General features: G+C 53.9%; 3 protein-coding genes and 1 long non-coding RNA gene across 17 annotated transcripts in view; 3 read left to right on the plus strand and 1 right to left on the minus strand.

Moving 5' to 3' along the window:
- The window catches only part of Tcf3 (transcription factor 3), a 24,572-nt gene extending 20,351 nt beyond the window's left edge, over nt 1-4,221 (plus strand). For 4 of the 10 annotated variants that reach the window (XM_031349051.1, XM_031349053.1, XM_031349052.1 and 1 more), the window contains exons 17-19: nt 308-440; nt 591-826; nt 3,481-4,169. In XM_031349051.1, coding sequence (XP_031204911.1) covers nt 308-440; nt 591-826; nt 3,481-3,623 — 512 coding nt within the window. In that variant the 3' untranslated portion in view covers nt 3,624-4,169. Of the gene's footprint in view, nt 1-307; nt 441-590; nt 827-3,123; nt 3,351-3,480 lie in introns of all 10 variants that reach the window. The other 6 variants (XM_031349058.1, XM_031349057.1, XM_031349060.1 and 3 more) reach the window with 3 other exon arrangements.
- On the minus strand, nt 4,020-6,059 carry LOC116075739. 2 transcript variants are annotated; one of them, XR_004112703.1, is made up of 3 exons: nt 5,890-6,059; nt 5,476-5,552; nt 4,020-4,684 (listed from the first exon to the last, which is right to left on the minus strand). It is a non-coding gene; the product is annotated as an uncharacterized LOC116075739 (long non-coding RNA). The 2 variants fall into 2 exon arrangements; XR_004112702.1 differs by lacking the exon at nt 5,476-5,552.
- A 54-nt stretch (nt 6,060-6,113) lies between these two features.
- On the plus strand, nt 6,114-10,799 carry LOC116075740 (cytochrome b-c1 complex subunit 10). Its single transcript, XM_031349062.1, has 3 exons — nt 6,114-6,246; nt 9,200-9,350; nt 10,642-10,799. The coding sequence occupies exons 1-2, from the start codon at nt 6,197-6,199 to the stop codon at nt 9,318-9,320; spliced, it is 171 nt and encodes a 56-aa protein (XP_031204922.1). The 5' UTR covers nt 6,114-6,196; the 3' UTR covers nt 9,321-9,350; nt 10,642-10,799.
- A 3,546-nt stretch (nt 10,800-14,345) lies between these two features.
- The window catches only part of Mbd3 (methyl-CpG binding domain protein 3), a 7,096-nt gene continuing 3,943 nt past the window's right edge, over nt 14,346-17,498 (plus strand). The window contains exon 1 of one of the 4 annotated variants that reach the window (XM_031349787.1): nt 14,346-14,723. In XM_031349787.1, the coding sequence (XP_031205647.1) occupies nt 14,614-14,723 (110 nt within the window). In that variant the 5' untranslated portion in view covers nt 14,346-14,613. The remainder of the gene's footprint in view (nt 14,724-17,498) is intronic. The other 3 variants (XM_031349790.1, XM_031349789.1, XM_031349791.1) reach the window with 3 other exon arrangements.

Here is a 17,498-nt window from a genome sequence, read left to right on the forward strand (position 1 = left end):
AGGCTGGCCTTGAACTCAGAAATCTGCCTGCCTCTGCCTCCCAAGTGCTGGGATTAAAGGTGTGTGCTCCCAGTGGACAGCTGTTCCCCCAGTTTTAAAACTTGTGAATTTGCCATTTTCAAACAGAGCAGGTTCTTGTCTCGGGTTGCTGGTCCTATGAAGGGTCTAGTGTAACTTCAGTGTCAGGCAGGGAGCCAGCTCCTGTTGGGGGACAGCTAGCCTGCCTGTCTTATCTTGTTTGGAGTTGTGTCCTGCCAAGGGGCCCCTCAAGGGGTGGCTGCCACCCCTCATCCCTGACTTGTTTCAGGACTTGGGAGGGCAGGCGGGACTGCAGGCGCCAGTGAGATCAAGCGGGAGGAGAAAGAGGATGAGGAGATCGCATCAGTGGCAGACGCCGATGAGGACAAGAAGGACCTGAAGGTCCCACGCACGCGCACCAGGTGCCAAACCCCTTCCCTCGGGCCACACACGCATACATCACATTACATACACACACATACATCACACGTGCACACAGACCCCGGGAGGTCCTGCAGGCCACCACATCACCTCACTGTCTCCCTCTGGCCCCTGGCTCCCCTCCCCCGTAGCCCAGACGAGGACGAGGACGACCTTCTCCCCCCAGAGCAGAAGGCGGAGCGGGAGAAGGAGCGCCGGGTGGCCAATAATGCCCGAGAGCGCCTGCGGGTCCGAGACATCAATGAGGCCTTTAAGGAGCTCGGCCGCATGTGCCAGCTGCACCTCAGCAGTGAGAAGCCGCAGACCAAACTGCTCATCCTGCACCAGGCCGTGGCCGTCATCCTCAGCCTGGAGCAGCAGGTGCGAGGTCAGTGGGCGGCCCGCGCCCCGCGCCTCCGCGATGCTCCTTCCCTGCTGCACAAGCCAGAGCACAGTGACCATCCCTCACCAACCAACCCTTGCACCTCTCCTCCAGACAGAAGGGTCCCTGCACTTGCTGCTCCCTGAACTGACCGTCCCTGCCCAGTTTGCCACACTGTGGCCCTAGTGACCAGTCCTGCTTCACACTGACTGTCTGTATTCTGACTGTCCCGACTCTGTCCCCACTCTTGACTGTTCACCACTCCGACTGTCCCCACATTGACTGTCCCCCTCCACTCTGACTGTCCCCACACTGACTGTCCCCCTCCACTCTGACTGTCCCCCTCCACACTGACTGTCCCCACACTGACTGTCCCCACCCACACTGACTGTCCCCACTCTGACTGTCCCCACCCACACGGACTGTCCCCACACTGACTGTCCCCACTCTGACTGTCCCCACACTGACTGTCCCCACTCTGACTGTCCCCATCCACACTGACTGTCCCCATCTACACTGACTGTCCCCATCTACACTGACTGTCCCCATCCATACTGACTGTCCCCATCCATACTGACTGTCTCCATCTACACTGACTGTCCCCATCCATACTGACTGTCCCCATCCATACTGACTGTCCCCATCCACACTGACTGTCCCCACCCACACTGACTGTCCCCATCCACACTGACTGTCCCCACCCACACTGACTGTCCCCATCTACACTGACTGTCCCCATCCACATTGACCAACTGTCCCCATCCACACTGCCTGACATCACATCCACTCTCTTCCACACCAGCTGTTCCCAACTGTCTCTGCACTGTCCCACAGGTTGTTCCTCTGCTGGTCATCCTCTAGGTCGACTGTTCCCCTCCCCCAACCTCCTTCATAGCTACTGGCCCCAGTGCTCACTGACTGACCTCCCACCTTACTGATCCTGGGCCTGCCTCTGACAGGCCTTGGACTCTGCCATACTGGCCTCACAGGCCTGAGGACTTCAACCAAGACTGTCCCCAACCCAGGCTCTTGCCAGCCTTTCCCCAACCCAGAGCTCAGAGGTGCTAGCTGGTGTCTAAGCCATCATCATTGTTCAACTTAGAATGCCCCTATCCCACAGTAGCTCCTCCCTGACTCAGATTCCCCATCTGATGGTGTTAATCCACCTGCCCCAGGGCTGATGAGGGAGGACAACAGCTCAGACCCCACTGCTTCCTTAACCTGCACTCGCCCTGGCCTGCCTGCCTGCCTGCCTGCCTGCCTGCCTGCCTTTAACCCTTTCTCTCCTGCAGTATGGTGGGATCTGCACAGCTGCCCACTGTCCCCTTGACTCCAAGGTCTCTATGGTGGCTGAGTGCGCAGCCCATCCTGTGTCTCTCAAATCCGTCTATCTGCTGTCTGTCTTTCATGCTGCCTCCTTTACCCTGGCTGTCCCCTGCCTTCGCTTGCAACCCACCGCCCCTTACCTCGCACCTGCCGCCCTGTGGACAGGGCTGACTGTACCATGACCTAGGGGCCTTTTGTCCCATAAGGCCATGCAGGGACTCAAGGGAAGGAAAAGGCCTCTGGGCACACAGCCTTCAGTGCCCACATGCAGTTTGGTCTGTGCGCTTGTCCTGAGGTCTGGGGCCACTGCCGCCACCCAGAAGGATCTGATAGGTTCAAGGGCAGCAGGAGACATGATTAGCAAAGGGCATGGTGCTAGGCCTCAGCTGGAGGGCAGACAGGCTCAGCCTGCAGTCATGGGCAGGGACAGTTAATCTGAGTTTGGTCATCTGAAGCCACTGTCATGAGTGTCCATCACAGTGGAGGACACAGGTCCCTGGGCCTAGGAGTCGTTGCTCCTGGCCCAGCTAGAGTGACTGGCTCTGGGGTGCAGGGCTCAGGCCCAAGTGCTGTTTGCTTCCATGAGCCCTGGCTCAGGATCCAAGCTTCAGATTCTGTCTTGCATGCAGCACAGCCCTGAATCTATTACCCGAGCCATGAGCAGGGACAACTGAGGCCCCACTGCCCTGTAAGCTTCTGCCTCCCTCTACACATGCTGGGGGACAGTGAGGCCTCCCGGAGACATGGTCTAAGGACATATACAGACAGATGCCTGTGGGTGTGTCACCTGCACAAGGCACAGTTGTCCATACTGCAGAGCTGCTATCACCCATTGTGCACATTGGCCGACACCCACAACACCCGTGACAGGGCCACACCACCACCACGTCATCCATGACACCCTTTCTACCCTCACACATACACATAGCACGCAGTGGCCCGGCCCCCGCTGACGGAGGCTCGGTGCTGTGACCCAGCAGTACAGATGAGGTGCTGTCCCTGGAGGAGAAGGACCTGAGGGACCGGGAGAGGCGTATGGCCAATAACGCTCGGGAGCGGGTGCGCGTGCGGGACATTAACGAGGCCTTCCGGGAGCTGGGCCGAATGTGCCAGCTGCACCTCAAGTCGGATAAGGCGCAGACCAAGCTGCTGATCCTGCAGCAAGCGGTGCAGGTTATCCTGGGCCTGGAGCAGCAGGTGCGAGGTAGGCTGCGCCCGCCCCATCTATTCCATCCTTCACGCTGCTGGCCAAGGTGGCCACGGCACAGTCCCACCTCTTTCTGTCCCCACCTGAGGACTGTCTCCCACTGCTCTCTCCTTCTCCACCCCCTCAGAGCGCAACCTGAACCCCAAAGCAGCCTGCTTGAAGCGGCGGGAGGAAGAGAAGGTGTCTGGTGTGGTTGGGGATCCACAGCTAGCACTGTCAGCTGCCCACCCGGGCCTGGGTGAGGCCCACAACCCAGCTGGGCACCTGTGAGCCATCACAGGGTCTTCGTTGGACCAGGGACCACCGCATCTCTGCCCGGGGTGCACCCAGGACGGTCCTGGATGAAACAGGTCTCCATTGAGGCATGGGCAGAGGGCACTGGGGACACTTCAGGGCCTGGGGGCGGGGGGTGGCACTGAGCAGCCCACCTGTCTTGGCCCCAGTAACCAAGCTGAAGAGAGTTTCCTCCTCTGAATTAACCGGAACTGGAAACAAAGCAGCATGCTCACTTTTCAGAAAGGAAAAAAAAGATGCCTTAACTATGTAAGACGGAAGAGTCGGACCGTGCCCTGGCAGGGCGGCCTGGGACTGGCTTCTACTTCAGAGCCACCAGCACATCGTGCCTAAGCATTTTTCGTTTTTTTTTTAAAGGAGAATAAAGGAACATTAGTTTTCAGATTTTTTTTAATGTAGACAAAAGTTAGCAAGAACGAGGCCTTCCGTGTCTTTTTTTTTTTTCCTTAGCTTTCTTTTCCGTATGTTTTGTAAGCAACAAATTTTTGTATAAAAGTCTCATGTCTGTTCATGTTTCTAGAATTTATCGTCATATTTCATGGTCTACAAGGTTATTAAAGTAGCATTCAAAAGACCCAGTGTTGATCTAAGGGTCACCCATACCCTGAGGCCTGGCATATGAACCCAGGGCCTGTCTGTGCCAGGCATGTGCTCCTTGGCTAAACCATGCCCTCTGCCCCTTGTGTGAAATGGGCTGTCTAGTTGCTCCCCCTGGATTTAAACATGCACTCCTTTTTCCACATGGTCCTGAATACTTGGGTGTCATGTGTTAGGGGCCTCTAAAGGAACAGTTGCTAGAATAAATACATAGATATATATGTGGTAAGGGTATTAGGATGGCTTACAGGCCGTGGTCCAGGTGTTCTCAACAGTGACTGTCTCCAAGAGTCCTGTAGGTGCTCAGTAACCCAGCAGTCACGATCCAGTGCTGGAGTCCTGTAGGATTCCTAGGGAATGCTGGTCTTCAGTCTGCATTGGAATCCTGAAGAACAGGGTTCTGACACCAGTGAGGGATTGCCTCAGCAGGGTAGATGATCCTGCCAGCGAGAGTGAGGGCAAACAGGCAAAAGGCAAACGCTTCCTCCTCCCATGCTCTCTTATGTGGGCTGCCACCGGAAGGTGTGGCCCGAGTTTTTGGGGGGGGCTAGGCACAAGACTCCCCCTCAGGTATGCCCAGTGGGGCTTGGGTGAGTTGATTCCAGCTGTAAAGCTGGGTCTGCTTGCACATCACACCAGCCTCTGCTCCCACAGCTGCCATCTACATTCACATCTGTAGACTGATCCCTTGGCCCCCCAGTAGTGTCACCCATGTTTCAAGTCCCAGTGGCAACCTAGTTTCACTGTAGGATACTACTGAGGCCACCAGGACCCACCACAACACTGTTCATGCCTGCTCCATGCTGACCTCTGTCCCCACAAGCTACTCTTACTGAAAACCTCAAAAGTCTCTGGTGAGGGAGATTTTGTTCGGAACCATGGTAATGCATTGTTATGGCAAGTAATCTATTCACTTTGGGTCATGGACCTGGCACTTCTGGAAGCCATGTGAAAAACAGCTGGATGTATACAAGACTGTCCTGCCGCCAGGCGGTGGTGGTGCATGCCTTTAATCCCAGCACTTGGGAGGCAGAGGCAGGCAGATTTCTGAGTTCAGCCTGGTCTACAGAGTGAGTTCTAGGACAGCCAAGGCTACACAGAGAAACCCTGTCTCAAAACCGCCTCCCGCCCCCCATATGCTCTGCCATATCTCTGCTTCAGTGGCAGGCAGGCAGGAGAGTGTGGGCTCATCCAGACTTCCAGTCCTTTAGGACATCTAGAAGCAACTGACCTGTCCTGGGCCCAGGTAGCTGTGAGTCCATGTCCCACAAGATTCTTTAAGCCATCTCTGTGCACACTGCTGCCCAACTGCAAGGCCAATGAGATTGACTGAGGACGTAGTTTGGTCGGGGTTAATCTAGCATGTGTGCATGATGCCCTGGGGTGCATGGCTACCCTCTTGACAGTCAGTCCATCTCCCTGAGCTAGAGTTACAGGAGTATAGCTACATCTCTATAAAGTTGGGTCCTCAGGTGCCTTGCCACTTGCAGAGGCCTGCGGATTTCTGAGTTCGAGGCCAGCCTGGTCTACAGAGTGAGTTCCAGGACAGCCAGGGATACACACAGAAACCCTGTCTCGAAAAAACAAAACAAAAAAACCCACTAAAGTATATGTATTATTAAAGCTATTATGAGATTAGTACTACCTGTTCAAAGTCACACACCCCACCACATCCACTGTGTTCCTGGATGCATGGAGCTACCGCAGGCACTGGATCCACTGCAACCTCAGGCGCAGAGCCACAGGGCTGCTAGAAGTCCTGCCACAGAAGCAGGACAGAGGCGGGTCTAGTAACGTCTTTCTCCCCTCCCCGGAAGTAGATGTCAATGTCTTGGGCGTCACGACCGGAAAAGGTGCTGTGGTCGCCTTCACGCATGCGCCGTACGTCTGCACATGCGTAGTGCTCCAGGGCAGCGGAACAGGGTCACCCTGAGTACTGAGACCCTGCAGCGATGCTGAGCAGGTTTCTAGGCCCGCGCTACCGGGAACTGGCCAAAAACTGGTGAGGAGGCCACCGGCCGTTCCACCCGTGCGCTCTGGGGAAAACTGAGGCTGTGATAGGCAGAGTATTCCGGGAGTCTCCAGTGGAGGTGGAAGATCCGAGGTTAAGCAGCAATCGGTGTCTGAGCTGCTCCGAGCCTCAGTTTCCCCAGCTTGACCTGGGTAGCCTTGTGCGGCTCTGGGTGGGTCCCCTGGGCTCCTACGGCTCGGAACTCCGACTTTCAGCCTGGCAACGTGCAGCCTTTGGCTTTGATTTTTGGAATCTTTAATGTCCTTTTTCCTTTAACAGTGTTTCTGTAACCCAGGTTGGTCTGGAATTCCCACCAATAATCCTGCACACTTGAACGCTAGAATAGCGGGCACCCACCCTCACCTGAGTGTTTTGTTTGCGTGCTTGTCTGTGTGCCGTAGACGTGCCCTGTAGGGGAGAAGAGGCTATCGGCTCCCCTGGTACTAGAGCTAGAGGTGGTTATGAGGCATGTGGGTGCTGGGAATTGAACCTGGGTCTTCTGGGAAAAGAGCCATCTTTTCCATTTTCAATTGGTTTATTTCCAATTATATGTATATGTGTGGGTTTGTTCGTGTAGTACACAAAACTGGTACTACACACACAGGTGCTGGAAGTCTCCAGAAGGTGGTGTTGTATCTGCTGGAGCTGGAGACATGGGCCCTCTGCAAGAGCAACGAGCCATTCCAATCACTGAACCATCTCTCCAGCCCCTACCTCCCAGCTTTTTTTATTTTTAATTTAATTTTAGTTTTTGCCATTTGCAGTGACAGACAGTGAGACTCAGGCCTTAGACTGTTGTTGAGCTCACACATCACTAAATGACACCCTCTGCCCCGACCTCTAAATGATTGTCACCCAAGAGTGTCAAATCTACAGCTGTGGCTCAGTGGGTGAATCGGTCATCTAGCATGCATGAGGCTCTGGGATCCAGTCACCAGCCCTGAACACGATTCTGGCATGGTGGTGCAGACCTAGCATGTAGGAAATGGAAACAGGACGCTGAGGGGTTTAAGGCCAGCCCTGACACAGGAGACCTCCATTTCAAAAACAGGAAAGTGTATATTACAATAGTTTTCAAATTAATGCCTGAGGCCCAAAGTCACACATGCATTGTCTTAGGCAATTCTGAGGTCTCAGGCTCCATTCCCTGTGTCGTCATCACACTGAGGGTGCAGGCAAGAGCTAGGAGTTTACATAGTGAATTCCAGGTCAGGGTAGGATACACTGAACTCTGTCTCCATGAATGAATGAATGAGTATAGGTATACCATGCCTGACCCCTCTGGGTCGACAGTATGGTATTAGTGGCCCCAGTGGAGGGCAGCATGGATCAGATAGTAGTCACCTGCTGCGAGGCCAGGGAGAGGGCTCACCTGTGGGAAATGCCTTTTTTTTTTTTTTTTTGATTTATTGTTATATGTAAGTACACTGTAGCTGTCCCCAGACACACCAGAAGAGGGTGTCAGATCTCTTTATGGTTGGTTGTCAGCCACCATATGGTTGCTGGGATTTGAACTCAGGACCTTCAGAAGAGCAGTCGGTGTTCTTACCCACTGAGCCATCTCACCAGCCTGGGAAATACCATTTGTATGTGAGGCTTGGAGGTGACACACTCTGGGTGTCTTAGCAGGGGAGGAGGTAAGGGTCTGGCATTGTAGCTCAGTGGCTGGTATGTTGGTGCTCTGTGTAGTTCAAGCTCACGGGCTGTCTACAAACCGTCCACATGGTCCCACTGGGCATAACCAAACAGACCACTGGATGAACTGGACCTCTGGTAACCTGGTCCTTTGCCTAAAAGGGAACGGTCTTATGATGAATCAGCCCCAATTCCCACTCGCCTGAGACAAGTGGGAGTCCTCAGAACCCAAGTGCCAGCTGTCACAGTTACATATGCTGTGTAACAAGTGGCCCCGAGCTTACAAGTTTACAATAGTATGCTGCCCAGCGTGATACTGCATGCCTATCATCCAAAGGCTTGGGAGGCTGAGGCAGGAGGATCACAGGTTCAAGGTAGGCTTGAGCTGCATACTGAGGCTTGTCTCTAAAAACTCCAGGCAAAAAGTAATGGTTGTGCTGAGAGTCGGGGTCTCGGGCACGGCTGGGCCAAGCCATTGGATCAGGCTCTCAGTTCCCAGTCCATGCCTCAAGCACTCCCCTAGTTTTTACTTTCATGTTGTTCTCATGGAGCCCAGGCAGGCTTCTAACTCCCTGTATGGCCAGAGATACCCTTGAACTCATGAACCACTGCACCTGATTCGTGTGGTTCTTGCGATGGAAGCCAGGACTTCATGTATGTCAGGCGAGCTCTCTACCCACTGAGCCACAGCCTACCCTCCACCCTGGTTTATATATAATGTATGTGTGTATGTTGTATTTTATATGTCATGTACGTGTCTTTGTTGGCACTAGTGTGTGTAGACGTCAGATGGAAGCTTGAAAGTGTGGGTCCCCTACAACATGGCTTCCAGTGATCATGACAGGCTTGGTAGCAGAGGCCTTTCCCACTGTGCTGGCCTCAAACGTTGAGAGTTCAGCCTTCCTTAGCCTGCCAAGTGCTGGAATTCTAGGTGTGAGCACCATGCCTGCCAACCACATTGTTATTTTTGAGGTTGGACCTCAGTCTGTAGCTTGGGCTGGTTTTGTTTGCAGTTGTTGCATTGAGACAAGAGTTTCTCTGTGTAGTCCTGGCTCTCTTGAACTCAGACATCCTCCTGCCTCTGCCTTTCAAGTGCTGGGGTTAGAGATGAGTGCCAGCATGCGTGGCCTGTGAAACTCCTGCCTCAACCTCCCAAGTGCGGTGGTGGGAGTTACGCAGGACCTCCTGCCCTGCAAGGTTGAGGGAGCATCGGGGGCCCATGACTGACATTAGCGTGGGGTATGATGGGAGAAGGCTCTCAAAGGCTAAGTCACCAGCCGAGTCTGACAGCCACGCTCTGTCCTACCAGGATTCCCACAGCCAGCATGTGGGGCACTGTGGGTGCCGTGGGATTGGTGTGGGCCACAGACTGGCGGCTGATCCTGGACTGGGTACCTTACATCAATGGCAAGTTTAAGAAGGACGATTAGGCAGCCCCTCCACCACCACAGGCCTCGATGGTGAGTTTGAGAGTTGGCCTGACTACTATGGGTTGGGAATTCTGGGGTGGCCTGGACCTTGAACAGGGATTCCTGTCATTTCCCCCAACCCCATGACTCTGGATCCTGGATGCTTCCTCAGCTGTTGGGCCGGCCAGCAGCCTTGCTCATGGAGCTGGTACTGAAGAGCCATTGTCAGCTCTGGACATCCAGCAGAGCTGGTGCCCAAGTCCTTGGTAGGGTGCAGACACCCCATTGTACAGATGGGGGAGCTGAAACTGTCCCTTGCCACAGGCCTCTTGGGATACATTGCATGCTGAGGGCCTGCAACACTGTGTCCTCATCAAACCACACCAAACTGGCTATTTTTCTGGGCTTGTTGCCCAGAATACAGTCCTACTTAGACCACCTGACTTGTGTATATGTGCACGTATGTATTCACATGCACATGTAGGGAAGCCAGAGACCAAGGTAGGGAGCCTTCCTCTATCTGTCTCTACTATCACCTTGAAACAAGGTCTCTCATTGAACCAGAAATGTGCCACTTTGGCTTAGTTCTGGCTAGCCAGCACCTTCCCAGGGTCTGCCTGGATCCTGGATCCTGGATGCTTCCTCAGCTGCTGGGCTGGCCAGCAGCCTTGCTCATGGAGGTGGTACTGAAGAGCCATTGTCAGCTTAAGTGCTAGGACTATAGGTATATATAGCCATGCTTGGCTTTTATGTGGTACTGGAGATTTGAACTCAGTTCCTGGTCCTTTCAGAGCAGGCTCTTACTGGCCATCTCTCTAGCTTGTCTACTTTTTGTTTTAATATTTATGTTTGTGTGTGCATCTGTGTGTGTGTGTGTGTGTGTGTGTGTGTGTGTGTGTGTGTGTGTGGTGTGGCTTTTTGGGGGATAGGGGCTGCACATGCAGTACTCACAGAGACCACAAGTGGCATCAGACCTGAAGTAATTGGTGGTTATGATCTGCCGGGTGTGGTTCCTAGGAACTGAACCCAGGTCCTCTGCAAGAACAGCATTACTGCTGAGTCACCTCTCCAGGTCCATCCATAAAGGTCTCTCACTGAACCTGGAGCTCGTAGATGGGCTAGACTGGCCATCGAGCCAGCTGGCTTTTTGCATGTGTGTTGGGGGTGGATGGAACTCATTTCCTACCTAGCAATTGCTCCCCCCAGCCCTCTCACTCCGTTTTATAGACAAGGGCCTTGTAGTGTGACACTGTTGGCATCACTCCCAGAGCTCAGAGGCCCTCCCTGGGCTGCCAGAGCTGGCTCTCTGTGTGCTTAGCTCACCCTTTGTCCCCTTCCCCAGATATCACGTGCCAAGGCCTCAGACAGCATAGTCCTGGGGAAGATGCTGAGGAAGCTGGACACTGAAGAATTCTGCATCGCTCAGGGAGCTTCCACATTGATGGATGGACACTGGGGCTACCTGATGGGTGCAGCATTAAACTTTGTTCTTACCTCGGACGCCTGGCTCTGTCCTCCTCGTCTTCCTCAAGGCTTTCTGAGCTCAAGGATCTTCTTAGCTCCCAGCATTTGCACATGTGGGAGAGTCTTTAATGGCGAGCAGAAACCCTTATTACATAGAAGTGTTTTCTGGGGGAAAACTGCACATTGTGTTCTCTGCAGCTGGTCCGATAAGTCCTTAGCTTTGATGCTTTTAAATTAGTATTCACAGCCCCTATTGGCAACCATACCCAGCTAGAGCAGGGCTTCTTCCTTCCTAGTTTTGTGTGTTTCTAAGACAAGATCTTATATAGCCCAGGCTGGTCTCAAACTCAGTATACAGCTAAGTCTGATCTTAAACTTCTCGTCCTCCTGCCCCCATCTCCCAAGTGCTAGGGTTGCAACTGTGCACTGCCGTGGCTGGTGTTCATGGTGCCAAGGATGGCTCCTGGGGCTTGTCTGCTAAGTGAGAGCTGTGCCAGATGTGCCACAGCCACAGCCCATTGGTAAAACTGCTGTCACCCACCCGGCACCTCTCAGTGCTTCATAACCTGGTACGATCGGATTCCCAGACTGTGGACTAAGATTTCTTGTCTCAAGAAATCCTGGGTACTTCTCTTTCCAGCAGTCTGGGCATCAAGTCAAAAGGACCAAGAGTTCCAGGCCATCCTCTGATACCTGGAGAGGCCAGCCTAGGCTACTTAAAACCCGGTCTCAAACAAAACAAAAACACAACACCACCACAGGAGAGTTAGAGGTGCCTCGGGTTAGGGACACTCTCTCTTTCAAGATTCGATTCCCAGCACCTACATAGTGTCTCCAGTCAGTCCCAGGGGATGCCATATCATCTTCTGGCCTTTGTGGGCATCAGGCACACATGATGAACAGACAGACATGTAAGCTAAATACTCATATTTTTTTTCTTTTTTTGTTTTTTTGAGACAGGGTTTCTATGTGTAGCTCTGGCTGTCCTGGAACTCACTCTGTAGACCAAGCTGGCCTCGAACTCAGAAATCCACCTGCCTCTGCCTCCCAAGTGCTGGGATTAAAGGCATGCGCCACTACTGCCCGGCTGAGGACAACTCTTGCCATCTGTCTGGTTAGGGTTTCCATTGCTGTGAAGAGACACCATGACCAAGGCAACTCTTATAAGGACAACATTTAATTGGAGTTGGTTTACAGGTCCAGAGGTTCAGTCCATCATCATCAAGGCGGGAAGCATGGCAGCATCCAGGCAGGCATGGTGCCCCAGATGGAGCAGAGAGTTTACATCTTGATCAGAAGTCAGCTAGGAGAAGACTGGTTTCCAGGCAGCTAGGTGGTCTCTCGAAGCCACCCCTCTGGTGACACTTTCTCCAACAAGGCCACACTTCCTAATAGTGCCACTTGTTGGGCCAAGCATATTCAAACCACCATCCTATCATGCCTGAGCTCAGGCTCTGACCGATTCTCACAGTAAGATTAACTCAGGGAAGTTGTAAAGATCAGAAACAGCTGGGAATGGAGCTCCTTTAGTATGTATAATGCTCTGGGTCCATCCCCAGCACCTCATAACTGTCATCCCAGCTACATAGCAAGGTTGAGAACACCCCAGGCCACTTAAAACACCTTATTAGTTTTTTTTGTTTTGTTTTGTTTTTTGTTTTTTGTTTTTAAAAAGATCATTCAGTAACTGGCTTGGCAAACATGCATGAGAGCATGAACTCCCTCCCCAAAAGCTCGGTGTCTGAGACCTCTCCCTCCCAGCCAGATCAAGCGGTAAGCTACAGGCTGAGAGACTCTGTCTGGGGAAGACATGGCTCTGGATGGTAAGAGGCACAAACTTTTAAAATTTAAAGACAGAGAAATGAAAACCCCAGTGTCAAATTTCTGCTGCCATTCTCCCATGCAAAAATCTGTCAAACACCAAGCCTGGTGTGCTAGTGGCTGGCTTCAATCCCAGCACCTGGGAAGCAGGGGCAGAAGGATCTCTATGAGTTACAGGCCAGGGAAAGCTACAAAGTGAGACCCTGACTCAAAAAAACAAAACACTGGCCTGGCAGTGGTGGTGCACGCCTTTAATCCCAGCACTTGGGAGGCAGAGGCACGTGGATTTCTGAGTTCGAGGCCAGCCTGGTCCACAGAGTGAGTTCCAGGAAAGCCAGGGCTACACAGAGAAACCCAGTCTCGGGAAAAAAAAACAAAACAAAACCAAAACACTAATCCAGGCCTCGGTGACCAGTTCCAAAGTACTGCAGCTTACAGGTTGAAAGAAAAGTAACTGATGACCAGTTCTGCCTCCATGACCCCCTGACCTCCTTCACTGTGATTTGATCTCTCCTCCTGATCTGGGTCCCCAGATCCTAGCTTATAAAATACAATTCCAGAGCTCCAAAAATTGCAGGCAGGAATGTGTTGTGATTTCACCTGATGACCCCTTGGCAGGTCTCCTTGTCAGGGAGGGTCCCCTTTCAAAGAGAGGTCCTCCAGGCACTGTAAAATGGCAGCTTGGATGAGAAGGTTGTTGGCCTTCAGGCATGTTCTCTGGGTAGGTCTGCCTGGGCCTGAGGTGCAAAGCAGCCGGGTGCCAAGAAGTGACCCCAGGTCCCTGTCCTCGCGGCTGAGGTGGACAAGGGGCTCCATACACTAACTTAGAAACGCTGATACCAGGGATTTTTTTTCCCTCCTGATGCTGGATCTAGTAAATTCCAGGGTGGTCTTGAACTGATTGATCCTACTTCTTCCACTATCCCTCTTCCCTCTTCCTGGCCTGTTTTTAGGGTATTGCTGTGTGGTGGTCCCCGCTGGCCAGGAATGTTCTAAATAGTTTCACGACCCATCATACTCAGGCTGGGGTGCAGCCTAACGGCAGAAAGCCCGCCTACCCCATGTAAGGTTCTGCTTTTTATTTTCAGTATTGCTGCAAAGAAAAAACTTCTTAAATAGTTTTGGGTGAAGCCGGGAGTGGTGGTGCGGTGCACGTCTGTCATCGCGGTAGTGTAGAGGCTAAGGCTCGAACAGTGAGAATTAGAGATGCAGAGGTAAGCAGGGCTGGGTCGAAGGCCCCGCGTTGTACTAGATCTTGTTTCCAAAGCCCAGGACGGTTCCCGTCAAACGCACACCGAGCAGGTGCAGCCGAGCGCGACCCCAGGACGAGGACGGCAGCGTGGCCGAGAAACAGCTCCAGCTTGGTCCAGACCAGGTGCAACACACTACTTGCTTCCTGAGTGTAGAGCGCAAGCGCAATGGCTGTCCCGCCCCGGCCATGCTGATTGGCTGTCCCTGTCTCAGGGCGGGTTAGACGAGAAGATAGCCACAGAGACAGGTCCTGAGCGCTCTGATTGGTCTCGATGCCCGTGGGCGTGTCGCGCTAAGGATCCTGAGGAGGGACGCGAGGCGGGACCGAGCCCACGGCACTCTTTGAGCTGAGGAATTCCAGTGATCTGATTGGCCGCCCAGCCGTGGGACGGGTCCTACCAAGCAAGGGAAGGCCGGACCGAGTCTGCGGCTGCGCGGAGAGTCCGGACCGCAGTCAGACTGGTCCCGCGGGCGGGGAGGGGGCGGGGCCGACTTCGCGCCTGCGCACACGGGGCCCACGCGCGGGCGGGTGGGCGGAGCGGCCCCCCTAGCGGGGGCTGTGAAGCACGGGGAGGGGGCCGAGCGGGTGGCAAAGCCGGCGCGCGCCCGGCTGGGGGCGGAGGGCGGAGGCCCGTGGGACGGAACAGCCGCGGCGAGCGGTGGCGGCGGCGGAAGGAACCGAGCCGGCGACGAGCCCGGGGGTCGCGACTTGCAGAAGCGGCGGCGGCGGTGACATCGGCGACGGCGGGCCCGAAGGCGGGCGGAGAGCCGGGGCGCAATGGAGCGGAAGAGGTGGGAGTGCCCGGCGCTCCCGCAGGGCTGGGAAAGGGAAGAAGTGCCCAGGAGGTCGGGGCTGTCGGCCGGCCACAGGGATGTCTTTTACTATAGGTGAATGAGCGCGCCTGCCGCGCAGGGCCCCAACGGGCGCCTCCCAGCGGCCTCTGCGGCGGCCTGGGCGCCCCTACTGCGGGCCGCGGTCTGGGCCGGGCGACGTGCATACGAGCGTGCGTCCTACGTGCCCGCTGTGGTCAGTGCGCACGCGCCGGTCTTGGCTCGACTTTTGTGCGCGTGCGTTGGACCTAGCGCCCTACCTACAGCCTCTCCGCGCCACCCCGCGCTGCTGTTAGCGCGCGTGCGCCACGCCGGGCTCTCGCTAGCCTCGTACGCGTGCGCACCTCCTGCAACTGCAGCCTCGTGGCTTTTCGCCCGCCTGTGGCGCGAGCTTTTGTCCTCTACGGAATCGGGGACCGTCTGCGCCGGGCGAGGGGCGCCCGGCCTTGGCCAGATGCCGCTGGGAAGCAGGGGTGGGAGGGGGCTGGGCTGACCCTTTGACCCTCGCGGGCACCTTACCTTACCGTGGTTTCGGGAAGCAAGGGGAACTGACTCGGGGGGGCCTGATAATTTCGGGTTTGGCTTGATCTGCAAAATGTCCCCCATTTTTATGGCTCTTCCAAAGCCCTTGCTCTTCTTGAGCCGTGGCCCTAGAAGTAACTTCACAGCGGGGTGAAAGGGGGTTTTGTGTGCAAGCCTTTTTTTTTTTTTTAATGAGGTTTTTTTAAATATTTTTTAAAATTTAATGTATGAGTGCTCGACTACATATATATCTGCCTGCCTGAAGAGAGCATCAGATCCCCCTATAGAAGGTTGTGAGCCACCATGTGGTTGCTGGGAATTGAACACATGATCTCTTAGCCGCTGAGCCATCTCACTAGTTTGTTTTGTTTGTTTGTTTTTGAGGCAGTGTCTAGCTGGTGATCTACATAGACTTTGTTGGTTTGCAACCCCTTAATCAGGGCAGTGAAAGCTGTCTGTCTGAATTATAGCCAAGCAACTTACACTTGCTGTTTGTCTCCCCCCACACACCCCACACCAACACCACCCCCAGCAGTGGGGATAGAATTTTGGGCCGCGTGCATGCCTGGCCAACCCCAGCCGCTGCCCTACGGCCCAAGCATCTGCTTCTGAGCTGATTGTAGTTGTCCCCTCTTCATTGCAGCACGGATTGGGAGGTGCATTATGAGTTGATCTGCCTGGCCCTTTGGTCTTAGGGAGTCATGGGCTTTGGTAATAAGGTTGGAAGCCAAGACCAGCTCAGGTTCCTTTCAGGCTGCAAAGAGGGATGGGGTTGTTGCTTCTAATAGGTCTGCAGTAGGTAGGGTTTTTCCCAGTAGGGCTGTATGCAAATGGTGCCCTGTGTGCATGGGACTTCTTCCCCTTCTCCCTAACTTGCCCACTTCCTAAAGCGTGTAACCCCAGGATTCTGTCCTCTGGAGTCCTTAGGCCACGGTACTAGCTCTGCTACATTCATCCTGGGGGACCGAAGCTATAGCTATCCCACTTGTCCCCATAGCTGCTCGCTTACAGACATCCATGCCCCAAAATAGCTACCAATGCTTTCCAACTCATTTGTGTAGACAGTCTCTTCCTCACAGAATCCTCCCACACACCTTGGAAACTTAGGGCTAGAGAGCTAGGATGTCAGCCCCAGGTGTACTGTGGGTTTATCCCTGGATGAGGGCAAGCTCAAGCTGCCCCACTCAGCAGGCTGCTGGGCACACTTCTGTGTGCAGACAGACCTACAGAGCCAAGCTCCTTTGCCCTGCACATGAGAAGTCCTGTTGCCATGACGTTACTCCCCAGCCTGTGAGGGGAGTAACGCTGTGTGAGGGGCCTGTGCCACTGTCCTGTTTTAAGTATTTATCCTTTAAAAGGAGGCCCCAGGGGCTAAGCCTGAGGCTTAGTGATTAGAGCAGTTGCCTAGAACCCAGAACAGTCCCAGCCACCTGAACCAAGTTTCACTGTGCCTGTCACCACAGCATTGAGAAGGTCATCTCCTCAGCTACAGTTTGAGACCAGCTGGTTAGTGAGACTGTCTGTGGGGTGTGAGGGGTGTCCTTTGCCTTGCATGCTCTCTCCCCACCCCCTGAGCAGCTGCCAATCACAGTCCTGTGTCCTGGTGGAGTCCATTCCCCAGTTCACAGCCTGGGACAGCATGTGGGCTCAGGGCCCATTCTACTTCCCCATCTCAGTTATTCAGGAGAGCAGGGAGCAGCCTTCTGGGCTGCAGACCAGCAACACCCCAAGCCTTTGGCCAGTTGTTTTCTATGTGGTCCTTACATTGGGGAATCTGAGGGCACCTGGGATCCTACATGTGCCTGGGGCATTATCTGGTCCTAGCCGGGCAGTCCCATCCCAGAGGTTCCCAGGAGGGAACACTAATTTCAGTGTTAAGTAGTAACTGTTACTCTGGGGCATCAGGTAACAACAACCTGCCACTGCTTGCGGGTGGCCACACCCAGCCTGTAGCCATTTCTGACTACACTGGTCAAAAAGATTCTGCAACTATAACCACTAATGCCACAACATTTCACCCCAGCCTCACAAATCTACTTCATGTTCTAGGACATTCCCTATCCATGGAGCCGGCCACATACTGTGGCCTTTTATGCTTCAATGAACCTGAGTATCTTCAAGGCCTCTGAGTTTTAATGTCAGAGCCTTTGTCCTTTTCCTGGTTGAGTAATACTCCATGACAGAGCAGAACTCCTTACTGTCCATCTGGGACTACACAGACTGCCCCCATTCTTTGGGTCTGAATGTTTAGCATAGGTTCTTTTTTTTTTTTTTTTTTTTTTTTTTTTTTTTTTTTTTTTTTTTTTTTTT

The sequence above is a fragment of the Mastomys coucha genome, unplaced genomic scaffold (assembly GCF_008632895.1).
Source record: "Mastomys coucha isolate ucsf_1 unplaced genomic scaffold, UCSF_Mcou_1 pScaffold4, whole genome shotgun sequence".
Taxonomy (NCBI): Eukaryota; Metazoa; Chordata; class Mammalia; order Rodentia; family Muridae; genus Mastomys; species Mastomys coucha.

Coding starts and splice junctions, on each gene's coding strand:
- LOC116075740 (XM_031349062.1), top strand. CDS start 6,197: ATGCTGAGCAGGTTTCTAGGCCCGCGCTACCGGGAACTGGCCAAAAAC. Junction 6,247..9,199: donor CGGGAACTGGCCAAAAACTG/GTGAGGAGGCCA, acceptor CTGTCCTACCAG/GATTCCCACAGCCAGCATGT.